The 15,505-nt window shown below is 40.7% G+C and overlaps 2 protein-coding genes across 2 annotated transcripts; one reads left to right on the top strand and one right to left on the bottom strand.

Annotated features, from left to right (window-relative positions):
* Positions 1–862: 862 nt before the first annotated feature.
* LOC117521107 (apolipoprotein D-like) lies at positions 863–2,445 on the bottom strand. The gene is made up of 4 exons (XM_034182423.1): positions 2,338–2,445; positions 2,134–2,258; positions 1,968–2,053; positions 863–1,095 (listed from the first exon to the last, which is right to left on the bottom strand). The coding sequence occupies exons 1-4, from the start codon at positions 2,443–2,445 to the stop codon at positions 863–865; spliced, it is 552 nt and encodes a 183-aa protein (XP_034038314.1).
* A 3,415-nt stretch (positions 2,446–5,860) lies between these two features.
* Positions 5,861–8,977, top strand: otos (otospiralin). The gene is made up of 4 exons (XM_034166153.1): positions 5,861–5,884; positions 5,989–6,055; positions 6,369–6,392; positions 8,449–8,977. The coding sequence occupies exons 2-4, from the start codon at positions 5,998–6,000 to the stop codon at positions 8,637–8,639; spliced, it is 273 nt and encodes a 90-aa protein (XP_034022044.1). The 5' UTR covers positions 5,861–5,884; positions 5,989–5,997; the 3' UTR covers positions 8,640–8,977.
* The last annotated feature ends 6,528 nt before the right edge of the window (positions 8,978–15,505 follow it).

Here is a 15,505-nt window from a genome sequence, read left to right as displayed (position 1 = left end):
TTATATTTTCCGGGACAATGAAGATGCAGTCAGGTCCATAAGTATTTAGACAGTGACAGGGTTTGTGTGTGTGTGTGTGTGTGTGTGTGTGTGTGTGTGTGTGTGTGTGTGTGTGTGTGTGTGTGTGTGTGTGTGTGTGTGTGTGTGTGTGTGTGCCTCTGTGCATCACGACAATGGAGGTGAAAGGCTCTAGATGTGTTTGTAGTGTCAGTTTTCAGTTATAATTCTGGAGGTTAAAAAAAATTACATTAACCATTTAGAAATTAACTGTCTACATGGAGATTTACCATAGAGTGCCATACTGTTTATTTCTTTATAACTGATGTGAATAAAGTCCAAGACGTATTCAGTGACTTGGAAATGTTCATGTATCCATCCCCTGAGTTGTCTGAAGAAAACTGCCAATAAAACTGATTATTTACAGGTATTATACCAAAGGTGCCCATTACTTATGCAACCCAACATCTTGGCTTTTATATTTTAATTAGATTAATTTAAATTAAGTTGGAAGGATTGGCTTTGAGTTTGAGTTTAAGGAAGATCATTTCGATTTTTTTTTTTTCTTTGCATAAATGCATAACGTCTGATATACCAAAGGGCCCAATACTTTTGGAGTGTGTATATATATATATATATATATATATATGTATGTATGTATTATAGAAGTAATGCACATACATGTACTTCATAAATTTTCTGCACAGTTATTCCACCACCAAGAATATGTTTGATTCAGTGTTATACTACTCACATTCATTTCCAATATTACATGTTTAATAAAACAAACACCCCACCCCACGCTGAGTTAGAACTAATAATAAATATTAAGACTAAGGAGTGCTTGAAGCCTGACACCCTGCCGTTAGTGACCCAGACAGTTCGTCTGATCTGTGGCCTTCATGGTGGACGTGTCAATTTCGGTTTCTCTCAGCAGGTCTTTGGCGTAATCCAAAGTCTCTGAGGGCAGAGTGCGGAAGCAGCTCAGAATCCAGGTGTACTCCAGGTGCCAGAAGTCGAGGAAGCTGGTGCAAGAATACATGATGGACAGGTTTGAATAATCTGTGGTCAGAACCCAGTGGTTGCTCTCAGTGGGTTCTGGGAGCAAAGATCATGGGGACAAAAACACAAAGTATTCACTGTTCATTACTAAATACACAATTCCAGGACCACGGAATCTAATGGAGATAAATAATCACAATGATGTATATGAGGGTAAAGTCACATTCATGGCCATCCTAGTTCGGTATTTGTGACTTTGCCCCTGGAATCAAGACCCTATTTTAAGCTGCAGTTTTTACAACTACAAGAAAGTCACCATGGTGGCTTTTATAATGTATGGATTTTTCAAAAATGCATAGTTTTGCAAATCTCCGAAAACCTGATGATATCCACACTCTAAGAAATGAAACACAGGGGTTTAAAATGTAATTAATACCATTATTTTTAATATACTTGCAATTGTTAATTTTAGGGATTTAAGTAATAATGTTTTATTTAATTTAATTAATTTCGACTACAATTTTGTTTTGCACTTAATTGACAGTGTTATGTGGAAAAATTATCTTAACTTTATCAATTAAATTCAACGTTTTTACTATCATACGCTATAGGCCTGGAAATCCAGCAAATTGTCCAAGAAAAAATCAATTTGGAAACGTAGTTGGAGACCTAAAACTGAATTTTTTTTATTTATTTACTTAAAAAGAATTTATCACCTCAGTACCAATTGTATGTTTTTTAACAGCATAGTTCAATATTTCCTTTTAAAAGACTTATGACCTGTATTAACTTGTTCAGCATGTGTGTTATAATAATTACACAACTAACAACAACAACAATAATAATTTATTATTTTTCTTCCTCTTTTTTTATTGCATTGAAGTTCAAAATCTCACTTTGATAAGTTCAGGCTTTGATCCGTTAAGCAGAAGAACAACAATAAAAGCAAAGATGACAAACAGACTTACGATGGGAGAATCGGAGTGCGAGTTTGGCGTGTTCCCTCAGGTCAGGAAAACTCGCCGTCCCGTCCAAAATTTGCAGCCAGCGGTCACTGAGGGCGAGAAGGTCAAGTCAGACAAACTGTTTTACTCTGCAGACAGACTGTTAAATATTAAACTTTCGGTGACTCACTGGATCTCAGAGGTTTTCCAAACCTGCAGCATTCCATCTTTCCTCAAGACGTAAATGATCGTCACACACGTTTCCACCTCAAAGGTAACGGGAATCTTCTCGATCTCATACCACTGACCCAGGAACTGCAGGCGGAAAAATTTAAATCAGCAGCAGCAGCAGTGTGTAGCTCGGTGTTTGTGCACGTACGTGCACGTGTGTTACCTGCAGGACGTTGAAGTTTTGCTTGACAGGAGGACTGGGACACGGCCCCTTGCCGACCGTCTGCGCCGACACCAGCGGCAGCAGGAGAAACCACACCGTTGTTCCCATTCTTAGGCCCGGATTAAAGGTGAGACGCTTTATAAGGAGTTTACAGCCCCGCCCACCAGGTCTATACGTTATTTCATTAAATTTTTTGAACAACTGCTGCTGTAAACAAAACATTTAGCAGCTTTTAAATCTCAAATGTCTTCAAGGTCTCTGATTCTGCACTGTGGCATCAGTCGCGACCTCAAACGTGTATCAAAGTACAAACGAGACATTTGGATCTGAGCTCACGCTCGTATCTCACTCACCAAAACGTGCTGCAGATAAACTTGGAAGTCTATCACTCTAATTCAGTAATTCAAATCAATCAAATCAATTTTATTTATATAGCGCCAAATCACAACAAACAGTTGCCCCAAGGCGCTTTATATTGTAAGGCAAAGCCATACAATAATTACGGAAAAACCCCAACGGTCAAAACGACCCCCTGTGAGCAAGCACTTGGCAACAGTGGGAAGGAAAAACTCCCTTTTAACAGGAAGAAACCTCCAGCAGAACCAGGCTCAGGGAGGGGCAGTCTTCTGCTGGGACTGGTTGGGGCTGAGGGAGAGAACCGGGAAAAAGACATGCTATGGAGGGGAGCAGAGATCAATCACTAATGATTAAATGCAGAGTGGTGCATACAGAGCAAAAAGAGAAAGAAACACTCAGTGCATCATGGGAACCCCCCAGCAGTCTAAGTCTATAGCAGCATAACTAAGGGATGGTTCAGGGTCACCTGATCCAGCCCTAACTATAAGCTTTAGCAAAAAGGAAAGTTTTAAGCCTAATCTTAAAAGTAGAGAGGGTGTCTGTCTCCCTGATCCGAATTGGGAGCTGATTCCACAGGAGAGGAGCCTGAAAGCTGAAGGCTCTGCCTCCCATTCTACTCTTACAAACCCTAGGAACTACAAGTAAGCCTGCAGTCTGAGAGCGAAGCGCTCTATTGGGGTGATATGGTACTATGAGGTCCCTAAGATAAGATGGGACCTGATTATTCAAAACCTTATAAGTAAGAAGAAGAATTTTAAATTCTATTCTAGAATTAACAGGAAGCCAATGAAGAGAGGCCAATATGGGTGAGATATGCTCTCTCCTTCTAGTCCCCGTCAGTACTCTAGCTGCAGCATTTTGAATTAACTGAAGGCTTTTTAGGGAACTTTTAGGACAACCTGATAATAATGAATTACAATAGTCCAGCCTAGAGGAAATAAATGCATGAATTAGTTTTTCAGCATCACTCTGAGACAAGACCTTTCTAATTTTAGAGATATTGCGTAAATGCAAAAAAGCAGTCCTACATATTTGTTTCAGTGGCTTTGTATATATCACGATAAGAAACAGCTATACTGACTTAATAAACTTCTGAAACTCATTCAGTTGATTGTTTGAGTTGCATATACCAAATGAAATGCCTAAAAATTTTACAACTAATAAAATCTTAACTTTACAGTTTATTTCATTGAAACAAATTAGCATTTGCTTAACAAATTCTAGTTTTTTAAAATATACTTAATTTGTTTGGTAAATTTCATTTAGAATATTTGGAACGGACTAATATACTTAACATTTTTACTTAGATTTACCAAGATCATCAAGAATATTTAAATTATTTCACAGCTTTTTCATTTACTCAGTATTTTTAAGTGTAAAAATGTTTCACAAAAAAATTGAGTAGAACACAGTGACAGTTTTTTAGAGTGGTGATGTCTGAGCGTGAAGTAAAACAGAGAACACATTACAGTTTAGTGCAGCTGCAGAGCAGATCATTTGACCTTTAACCCCCCCCCCCCCCCCCCCCCCCCCCCACACACACACACACACACAAAACCCCCACCCCATCTGTGTCAGCACTGGAAAGTTAGTTTTGCATAAAATAAAGCACAAGCCTGAATTTAAACAACCAGAAGATCTCAGCTTTACACTAATAGCGAGAGAAAGAGAGAGAGAGAGAAGGAAGAAGTGTCTGTCGTTCTGCAGGACTGTGAAAACCTGTAGGTGTGTAGTTTCAGAATTAGAACACAACTACTGTGAAATCATTAGAATATAACTTAATTTCTTTGATTTACTGAACCAGTGCACAAAAAAAAATCCCCTATTGCTCCTGGTGTGTAGTGAGCGCCTTGTATGGCAGCACCCTGACATCGGGGGGTGACATGTGAGGCATAATTGTAAAGCGCTTTGAGCGTCTGATGCAGATGGAAAAGCTCTATATAAATGCAGTCCATTTACCATTTACCATTACTACTACTACTAGTACTACTACTACTACTACTACTAAAGTGCTTAAAGTGCTCACTCTCTTTATGTCTACGTATACGTGTGCCATGTTTGGCTCAATTCCAAGGTGCCATTAGAACAGGAGAGGGACTCTCTTAGTTTGTGTTCTCACAACCACACGATAAGACAAGAAGCACCAGGAGCCTGAAGACTTGAACCTTCATTCTCCTGCAACGATACCAGCATCACCAAACGCCTCTGTCCAGTGACCAGATGACCGCAGAGCCTCTTCCCGGGTGTAACTCGATGTTACAGGTCGAAAACCCAGAGACATGAACGTCTCAACAACTTCAGCGCTTCTACTGTGCACAGATTCACGGCTGGCTGGCAGGCTGGCTCTGTGGTTGGCATGAAGCTGGACTCTCTGGTGATGGTGGCAGAGAAGAGAACACTGGACAAACAGCTGGACATTATGGACGATGCCAGTCACCCTCTGCACACTGTCATCATCAACCAGAGGAGCCTCTTCAGCCACAGACTGCTCCTTCCCAAGTGCAGGACCAACAGACTGAGAAACTCCTTTGTTCCTCAGGCCATCAGACTGTACAACTCCTCTCTCGGGGTGAGGAGGAGTAACAGGAAGACAGAGGACGGGAAGGAGAGGAACAGTAGTAGCCAGTAAACCAGTATTGATCAGTATGTCTGGTATTTATATTGTGTATTTGTATTTGCAAACTGTTTTTCTTTTTACTTTCACTTTTGATACTCTGTGTGCTTCTTACCCTGTGTGCTGCTATACAATGCTGCTGGAACCTCAAATACCCTGAGGAAGTCTTCAATAAAGTTCCATCTAATCTCATCTAATCTAAACTACACTTCTGATGAGACTGAAAACCTGAATCTTAGTCTTAATCCAGGATAATCTGATTCCTTCTCAGCGTCTCAAGTGCTGCAGTCTGTTGATGTTCTGGAATATCTAAAATATAAAGTTTCTGCTTTTCATTTTCCTTCCTTGAACTGGGTCAAAGCCCGCAGTGGCTCGACCTCGGAGGAGGTTTGCGCTCTCCGACGCCCCCCGTCTGCTGACCGAAAGGAATTTGTCGGCGCTGTGTAAATACAGTAGAAAGTGGGCTGGAACGTACGGGGTGCCAGGTGGGTGCACGGGTCCACTCAGAGCACAGAACCAGAAGAAGCACCAGGAGAAGCACCAGGCCAAGAGCAGCACCTCTTCACACAATTACAGGTAAAAACCTGCAACAAAAACTATTACTTCATACAATATGATAAAAATAAAGTTGTGTCTCAGTGCTGAGCCTGAACAACTGGAGGATACTGGGTGTTTTCCAGCAGGACAAGATGAAGTGGCTGGTGTGGGCCGGCGTCCTCCTCTGTCTGCATGTCTGTCACCTCAGCGGTCAGTAGTTACGTTTTGCGGTTTTTTTTTCTTAACATTCTCTGATTTCTTTGCATTTTTTCGCTGATGATCAGGCTGCAGAAATTGGAATGTTTAGTTGCATCCGCAGTGCGTGCACAAAGACCACTCTGTCCATGTTGGCATGATGCGTGTGTGCACGTGCTCAGCACTAATATTTGCAGAGCAAGCTTCTGCCCAGCGGCATTTTGGGAGAAAGCTCTCACTTTTCCCAAACTGAATCCTGTCTTTGTGCTGGGAAAACCCAGGAATGCAGCAACATGTTAATTCTCTCTCTCTCCGTCTCTTTCTGCAGAGGCCAGAGTCGTCCCCGAAGGAGGTACAAAAACCACACAAATCTTTTTTTTTCACACACCTGCTTGTTTCATAACAAAACTCAAGATTCTTTTCAGCTGCATTTGCTGATGTTGGATTAAAATGTATTTTTTGTGTGTGTATGTGTTTTTTAAATCGACTCTACAATTTAAACTGAGGCATTTGTCGTTGTGGGAAAGTGAACCAAAAGTATAAAAAAAAATATTTTTTTTTAAACATAAATTATCAGTGTTGACAAAAATTTGTGACTAATGTGCACTAAATTATACAAAATCCATGCACCAAAGTAAAAAGACTGCATTGAGGAATCGTGAGTATCACTTTTTGTCTCGTTTTCGGCACCATCGTGTGGCCAATGTGTACTCAATATCTTCATAAAGACTGTGTGCCAAGATGAAACTTAGTCCATAAATTCACCACATTAGGACCCGAGACATGTTTGACATTACATGTGTGCTGGGCTGATAATTCTGGCCACTAGGGGGCTCCATCTCTAAAACACTGTTTACGCGATATCTTGACAAACACTTTGTCTACCTCCGTAAAACTTAGCACAGGAGGTCACCTCATTAAGGTCTCAAACAAGTTCGACACTGGATGCTTTGATTCTAATAGTGGCCACCAGGTGGCAGAGTTTCTGAAAGCGTGCATATAGGAGAAAACTGGTACATAAGTTGACCTTGGTAAGATCTCAGACACTTTTGACATTGAGAGTGTTTTAAGAATGAGAATAAGAATAAGATGAACTTTACTTTGTCAATATTGCACATAACTGAGCAACTGAATAATTCTTCCTTATACATTCATCCTGCAGAAGGGGAAGGAATTATAGAGTCTGACTGCCACAGGTAGGAAAGACCTGTGGCATAACGTGGTGAACCTCGGTGGTTTCAGTCTATGGCTGAAGGTGCTCTGACAGGACGTCAGTGTGGCATGCAGGGGGTGGGAGGTGTTATCTCAGATGCTGCGCAGTTTCCTCAACATCCTCCTCTCTGACACCTCTACCACTAACTCCACCTCAACCCCCAGGACAGAGCCAGCTCTCCTGATGAGCTCATTGACTCTGTTCGTGTGAACTGCTTTCAGTCTGCTGCCTCAGCACACGATAGTGTAGAAGATGACGCTGGAGACCACCGAGTGATAAAACATCTGCAACATATTTTTGCAGACATTGAAAGACCCGAGCCTCCTGAGGAAGTAAAGTCGGCTCTGACCTTTCTTATACACAGCATCTGTGTTTACCGTCCAGTCCACAATTTGTCAGTTGTAGAATAATTAAGACTTTGTGTATCCAGGTAAAACTTGGTACACAAGTTCACCTCATTCAATCATGAAACAAGTTTGGTATGTTTTAATTCTTACTGTGGACATCAGTGGTCGGAGTTTCTGAAACCTTTTGTACAGGATAGCCTGACAAAGACTGTCTACGTCCGTGAATCGTGGTACCCAAGGTCACCTCTCTAAGACCTCAGACGAGTTTGTTGTGTGCATTTGGAGTCTAACTGTGGCCACCAGTGAGCAGAGACTGAAAGGTTGGATGTTGTTGGAGATTTGACAGTCTTCATGTACCAAAGTGTAACTTGGTACCAAAGTACACCTCACTAAGACCTCAGAAAAGTTCGACATTGGGTGCATTTTGATTATAATTGTAGCCAAAAGGGGGCAGAGTCAAACCTTGGGTATGCAACAGCTTGATAATGTTTTAGTGTACAAGGTGAAATGTGGTGCACAAGTTCACCTCATTAAGTCCTCAGACAAGTTTGACACTGGCTGTTTTTTGAGTCTGATTGTGGCCACAAGGAGGCAGAGTCTCTGAACTCTCAGGTACACAAAGATTCCGTGGATTCTGATGAAATTTGCTACAGTACGTTATACCTTGCCACGATAAGTTTGAGGCTGGTCTCGGTGATGCAGGTTAGGATCCGTATTGTCCTTGTTTGTTCTTACATTTATTGTGACTAAACCTTTTGCAAACTCTTACTGTAATGGATTAGTTGTGGAATATGCTGAGACCATAATAAAGTTTATCCCCACCCTCTTCTAACCTGCTGCATCTTCAGTGCCATATGATGAGCCGGCAGGTGTTCCTTACTGGCCGTACTCCACCTCGGACTTCTGGAACTACATCGAGTACTTCAGGAGCATCGGAGCTTACAAGCACATCGACGAGATGGCTCGGGCCTTCTTCGCCCACCAGCACCTCGGAGACACCCTAGGATACGAAAGCAAGATGGGGCACGATCATGAATGAAATCAGGGCTGGACGGAACCTGGAAAGTATAAAAAAAAGGGTCAACAGCATCGGAGTTCATTCCTTCATTTCATGATGAGGCAATGAAAACATGAATGAAATGGACACAGGATGATAAAATAAAAATATAATTAAAAAAGGATTAAACAATATGAAAGAAATTTCTGTAAAAGATTAAAATTTAGTATAACCAAAGAATTCTAGTTCAAAGGAAGAATGAAATCTTTTTGTAGCACAATTATAGAGCGTCATACATTTTAGGGTCTTGAATCCATATTTCCTTTATTTTGATCAAGATTTTATAAATTGGATGTTTGATTGTGAATAAACTGAATAAATGAAGTTGTGGTGTCTTGTTTTTCATGTGTGGTGTTACAACCGTCAGCACCATGATGATGATTCAAGTTAAAACAAACAAACAAACAAATATTCATTAATTCATTAAATAACTGACTCTGGTCCACTTTAGTGCAAACTAAAGAGTTATTGTAATAGTTAAATCATCAATAAAACAAATCTCAAAGAAAGGCATTTATTGTCAAATAAGGGGGGGGGGGGGAATATATATTTTTAAATGTAGACAATTATTTTCATTTTCATCCCTCTTATCAACAATCAAAAAACATGGTTTGAGCGGGGGGGCATCTGCAACTTATTTATCACATAACAATCCGGCCTGTGTCATACTTTAATTCCACTCTCAGAATAGTGGACCAAATATTAAACAGTGGACCAAATATTAAACAGCACTGCGTTCCTCTGAACACAGTGCTGTTTAATAAATCAGCTACCTTCGAAACATCATCATTTTATTTTGAAATGTAATGAATAAATAACAGTAATAATAATAATAATAATAATAATAGTAAGTAATACTAAAGCAACATGAACGCTGAATTAGTTGAGATGTTTCCTGATGGTTCTGGTCCATATGCAGATCCTGATGAGATTGGTTGGCTGAAAAATACCACCAATCATCATCTGGTACTTTTGAAACTTGGAACCAGTTTTGAGCAAGTAAACCTGAATGAGTGCTGCAAGAAGACATGAATTTTTTAAAAAGAATAGAAAAACAAACAGTGAAAAAGCTCAGACAAAGTGACTGTAACTCTCTCATGACAATCCCTCACATGCTCAGATCAAACTGGGTCAAATCCAGCAGTCTTTATATTCCAGTGTGACTCATGCATTTTTTTTTTTAACTCTTAAGGAGGGTTTTTGTGACAGGTGCAGTTTATACTCCAGAAAACATGTTATAGTCCAGTAACGGTCCTGATGTCTGGAGATTCTGGTTTTTAGCCTCTGAGTTTGTAGCGTGCAGCCAGTAAAAGTCTAAGACCCTCCATGGACAAGACGCCAAGGTTCTTCCCATCCAAGGCCAGTTACCATTTACTGCTGGTGGACGTGGACGATACAGACAGTGTGTCTTGTCCAAGGACACAGACAGGTAGACAGGATGTAACCCAGGTCTTTATGTTGGTAGTCCAATTTGGGGAGTGCACCTTTTGTAGTTTTAGAGCCTATTCCGGACAGACAGAAAGACAAAAGTAGCCATTTATGTATATAATATATATGCTGATATTTGGGTATTTGAGTTATCACATTTATGGATTATACCAGACATACTCTCAAGGTTACCATCTTTAAATGTAAAAGTGTCAAGTCTTCTGTTAGCAGTATTGTAAGTCTCTGCAAAGATAGTGATGTAATCCTTTTGTAGGAGACGTGGTTGTTTTCTGAGGAGATTTCTATTTTGAAACATATCCAGCCTGAATTTTATGCTGATGGGGTATCCTCCATGAACAGTGCAAGTGGTATTATACATGGTAGACCAAAACTGTTAAATTTAATGATCATCGTGTCATGGGTATAGAGCTAGTGGACATGACACACAAAGTCCTGATTTTAAACGTGTATATGCCCTTTAATGATCATTCTTACAGCAGTGACAATTATGAATCGTTTATGTATTATTTAGGTTTTATACACTCTATTGTTCAGATCATGTGTTTTTGCCATGGGTGACTGGAATGCTGGTGTTCACAATTCAGTTTTTGGCAATGAAATGTTTAATTTTTGTGAAGAGTTTGGATACATTATATGTGATGTAGAAATCTAGTGGTAAAAGAAAGAGTGGTAATTTTTCTTTTTATAGTGATGCACATGGTAGTACATCTTGGATCAATCATGTGGTTTCTACAGCTCAAGCTCACCAATGTATATCTAACATTCATTTGCATCTGGAGGTTCTGTGTTCTGACCACTTTCTGATGTCTGTAACTATACAAATGGGTGCTGTTCCTCGTCTTAGCCCAGTTAGTATTGATAAAATGGAATCTCGGTGTAACTGGTCTCTAGCCTCAGATTTTGATAGGTCTCAATATACTGATCATTGTGAAGAAGCCTTAGGTTATCTTACCATACCCCGTGATCTCCTACTATATGATGATCCTGTTTGCAATCAGAAATGTCATGTTGAGTCAATCAGCAAATTGTATGACGACATTTTAGGTTCTGTAAGTAAGGTATCCGACAGGTTTATTCTATCATCTAAGTCTGGCAAGTGTAAGCAGAGTATACCTGGCTGGAATACTTATGTCAGAGAAGCCCATCAAGAGGCCAGGGATGCCTTTTTGCTGTGGGTGAGTTTCAACAGGACCAAGGACAGTGCTGTGTTCAAGCAAATGCAATGTCCTCGTGCTAGATTTAAATACGCCCTCCGAATTTGTAGGAAGGAAGAAGCATCTGCCCATGGAGATGCCCTCGCCTCATATCTCTTGCAGAAGGACCAGGTAAATCTTTGGAAGAGTGTCCAAATTCATAGTAACAAAAAGTTGCCACTGGCTGAAACAGTTGAAGGTCTTACTGCTCACAAATGGATTGTCAATATGTGGCGTGATCACTTCAATGGTTTGTTCAGTACAGTGAATAACCCCGTACATAGGGATGAGGTACTCCACCATTTTAATCATGTTGACCAACATAACCAACTTTTTCAGGTCTCTGAAGTTTGTGATGTTATTATTAAGCTGGATTGTGGTAAAACATGTGGTTCTGATGGTATCTTTGCTGAACACTTGAAGTTTGCAGGCTCCAGAATCCATGTCCTACTCTGTTCTTTATTTAATGCCTGCCTAATTCACAATGTACTCCCAGCCACAATGATTAAACCTATTAAAGATAAACCTGGTGATGTAACTAGCAAGAACAACTATAGACCCATTGCATTATCTTCTATCATTTCTAACGTTTTTGAAGGCAGGGGTGGTGGCCAAGTGGTTAGTCCACTTGGTTTCAGTGCAGAAGGTTCCCGGTTCAAATCCCACCCCTGCCATGTTTCTCCATGTACTGTGGAGTTGCGTCAGGAAGGGCATCCAGCGTAAAACTTGTGCCAAATCAACATGCAGATCCACCTTGCTGTGGCGACCCCGAGTGAAAACAAGGGAGCAGCCGAAGGGACTTACTTATTTATAAGGTTTTTGAAAGGGTTTTCTTATCTCGATGTGAAAATTTCCTTGTAACCTCAGAATATAATTTTGGTTTTAAACCTAAACATTCCACTTGATATGTGTATCTACTTACTTTGTGAAGTGATTGATTACTATAGAAAAGAAATAGCCCTGTATCTCTGTTTTTTGGATGCCTCCAAGGCATTTGACTGTGTTAATCATTGGACACTTTTTAAAAAATTATGTGACAGGGGTCTACCCACAGTCTTTGTAAGAATAATAGTGTTTTAGTATTGTAACCAGTTGACCTGTTTCCACTGGGGATCCCATACATCTGAACTATTTAAGGTCTGTAACGGTGATCGCCAAGGAGGTGTTTTGTCTCCAAGACTTTTTAATGTATATATGGATGATCTAAGTCATAATCTGGTTAATGATAAAGTTGGGTGTATGCTTGGTAATAGACTTGTTAACCACTTATTCTATGCTGATGATATAGTTGCACTGTGTCCTTCAGTTAGAAACTGCGTTCACACCTGATCTGATTATGGTGTTAAGCATGATGTTTTGTATAATAAGGCTAAAACTGTATGCATGTCAATATTACCTTAAGGTAGTTCCCTTCTGAATTCTCCCAAGATTTTCATTGAAAATGCTCAGCTCGCTTTTGTGGAGAATTATAAGTATTTGGGGATGATCACTGTTCATAACCTCTCTGATGACAAAGATATGGAACGCCAGATGAGATCTTTCTATGTTCGGGGTAAATTTCAAGGAGTTTCAGGAATTTCAAAAGGAATTTCAGTGTTTGTTCCATGGAGGTTAAACACCAACTATTTAATGCTTTTTGCACCAATATGTATTGCTTTTCATAAGTTAACAGTTGGCTCCAATAAATAACCCCTTCAGATGTATATTTCACCTGCTCCGTTCATGTAGTGCCAGTGGAATGTTTGTTTTTAGTGTTGTGCCTAGTTTTAATCAAGTACGCAGGAAAGCTGTCTTTGGGTTTTGTAAGTGTGTTAAAAGCAGTGATCATTGATGTGAATCAACTCATTATGTACAAGTCATCGCTATGGGAACACTGGCTTTCTACATTATATACCACCGGTAATTAATCAATGCTTTTTCTTGTATTTTATGAAGTTTTTTTTGTTTCTTGATATGATGTAGTTATTTTGTGTGTTGGACCTGGTGTCTGAAATAAAGTATCTTATCTTATCTTATAGTAGATCTGTAGCATAGATGGTCTCAGCACATAACATCGTAAGTTCCTCTCACACTGTCTGGTGTTCTGAATATGTTGCCACAACATGATCTCACCAGCTGGTAGCACCAGCAACATCCGAGACATAAGTATCCACTGGCAACATTAACCCATCACTCTTCTGGAGATTTTAATTATACTGCTATATCATACTATAATGTGAGAAATGCTCATCAGTCTTTGTTCCTCTTTGGCAGATTTCCTCCAAACTCTGTATGTGGATGAAGGGTGACTCCAGAATTACCCTTAAAGGGGTTTGATTTTGCAAAAGAGGAATGTTATTTGGATCAACGGTCAAAAATTACATTTTTCACTGTGGCGTCTAACAAATCTGCCACATATATGGAGATGGGTTCTGGAATTGCCTGGATGAGATCAAATTTACCAAAGATCAGCCATTAGGTCAATCATTGGGGCTATACTGTCTTTCAGCATGGTGGAGAGACTTGGACATTAACCAGCGACCAAAGGTGACAACTAGATGTCATTGGTTCTAGGTCCTTGTGTCAGATCCTTGGTTACAGCTGGAATGACTTTGTATCAAGCGAGTGGTTACGTAGGGAGAGTAAGATGAGGAGTGTCACTTGCATTGTTACATTTTGGCCATGTGGTGCATTTCTGTTTGCATGTTCCAGCACATGGGTGCCTGAGTGCTGAGGAACCCAGTGGCCGGAGAAGGCCAAGGGGATGTCCATGTTTTAAAGGCTGCGGAAGACAGATGCTATTGACCAGAAGCCAAAATACTGCATTGCAAAGACTTTGCACCTGTCCATCCATCTGTCTGTCCTTCTGTCTGTGCTCATAAGTCCATTCCTGTTATTGACAGGATCATCAAATTCACAGAGAATATTCTTGGGACACAGACTGTGAACAAGTTCAAAGATGGCGAACTTTGACCTATTCTAAAGGGTCAAAAGGTCACATTCCTCTTTCATTTATTACATGCTCTTACACCCGAGGGTATTTAAGCATCATATTTTACAGATATAAAGGTGGACCGGTTGTCTGCCTAGATGATTGCCATCCAGGAACCAAGGTGGTTCCGTGGTGTCAGGGGTGTGACGAGGCCCAGTACCAGCACATGCTCCCAAATCTGACTTGACTTGAAGGTCACGGGGGACACAGGTGAAAATTTAGCATTTCCACTCTGATTTGCACTGAAACATGGCACACGTATGGCGATGGGTTCTGGAATTACCCCCAGAACCCAGTCAAATTTGCCAAAGATCAATCGGCTTGGGGTCTACTGGTCTACTCCATCCAGGACCTTTGGCTGATTTCAACTAAACTTGGTATGTCAATGAAGACTGGCCCCAAATTAATTTGGGCAAAGGTCAAAAAACAAGGTTTTCAATAGATTTAGACCAAACACAGGTGGATTCTAGAACTGCCCTGGTAAGGCCGGCCAGAGGTCAATCCCTTGGGTGAAGGATGGAGGTGATTGGAGACAAATACAGATTGCTGTAGCCCCAACGGTCTTCATGGTCACCGGTACTTTTCATGTGGTCGTTTGGTTGTAATGCTGTGTGTAACAGATAGGAGGCAGCAGTGCTCTGCTGGTACAGCTCATCAAAAAGCATTATGCGTTCTGATTTCTTCAGCATTCAGCACCGACTGACTGAGACATTCAGCACTTTTTGATCAATCACACTTGCGCGTTTTGTAGAAACTCATTTAATTCTCCTCTTAATCTTGTTTGTCTGCTCACATTAACCCTCAAAGCGCCTGCCGTGGCCCCGTAAAGCCTCATTTATGTGCTAGCTGGCACATGTTGACAAACTCATACATTTAACACATGCACACGGGAACAGGAAGGTGCGCTAAGCCCATCTGTTTTCCGTCTCGTAGCGTTAGCTGCAGGGCGAAACGCTCTGTGGCTCTGCAGCTCTGCAGCACACATGAGCTGGAAAGAAAAGAGCTGATTGTTAAAAACAGAATGCGGTAAAGTGAGTTAATAGCTACAGTTAGACGGACACGCAGCAGGACACCTCGCCAGTCAGCTGTTCCACAAGAACACACACGCGTGGACCGCTGTGCATGCTAACACATGCTAATAATTAGGTTCAGTGAATTCTTCAGTAGCACAAAGAGTCAGATCTCCTGTGGCTCTTCTCGCTGACACACGGAGGTGATTATCTCGAGTTCCCGTC

The sequence above is a fragment of the Thalassophryne amazonica genome, chromosome 1 (genome assembly GCF_902500255.1).
Source record: "Thalassophryne amazonica chromosome 1, fThaAma1.1, whole genome shotgun sequence".
Lineage (NCBI taxonomy): Eukaryota > Metazoa > Chordata > Actinopteri > Batrachoidiformes > Batrachoididae > Thalassophryne > Thalassophryne amazonica.
Note: the sequence above shows the minus strand (reverse complement) of the source record. Positions and strands in the feature narration are given on the sequence as shown.

What these genes read in the sequence shown, in the direction of transcription:
- LOC117521107 (XM_034182423.1), bottom strand. Translation starts at nt 2,445, where the DNA reads ATGGGAACAACGGTGTGGTTTCTCCTGCTGCCGCTGGTGTCGGCGCAG. An exon ending in AAAACTTCAACGTCCTGCAG is followed by an intron (nt 2,259 to 2,337) that starts GTAACACACGTG and finishes TTCCGCCTGCAG; the next exon opens with TTCCTGGGTCAGTGGTATGA. An exon ending in CGCACTCCGATTCTCCCATC is followed by an intron (nt 1,096 to 1,967) that starts GTAAGTCTGTTT and finishes CTTTGCTCCCAG; the next exon opens with AACCCACTGAGAGCAACCAC.
- otos (XM_034166153.1), top strand. Translation starts at nt 5,998, where the DNA reads ATGAAGTGGCTGGTGTGGGCCGGCGTCCTCCTCTGTCTGCATGTCTGT. An exon ending in GCATGTCTGTCACCTCAGCG is followed by an intron (nt 6,056 to 6,368) that starts GTCAGTAGTTAC and finishes CTCTTTCTGCAG; the next exon opens with AGGCCAGAGTCGTCCCCGAA. An exon ending in CAGAGTCGTCCCCGAAGGAG is followed by an intron (nt 6,393 to 8,448) that starts GTACAAAAACCA and finishes CTGCATCTTCAG; the next exon opens with TGCCATATGATGAGCCGGCA.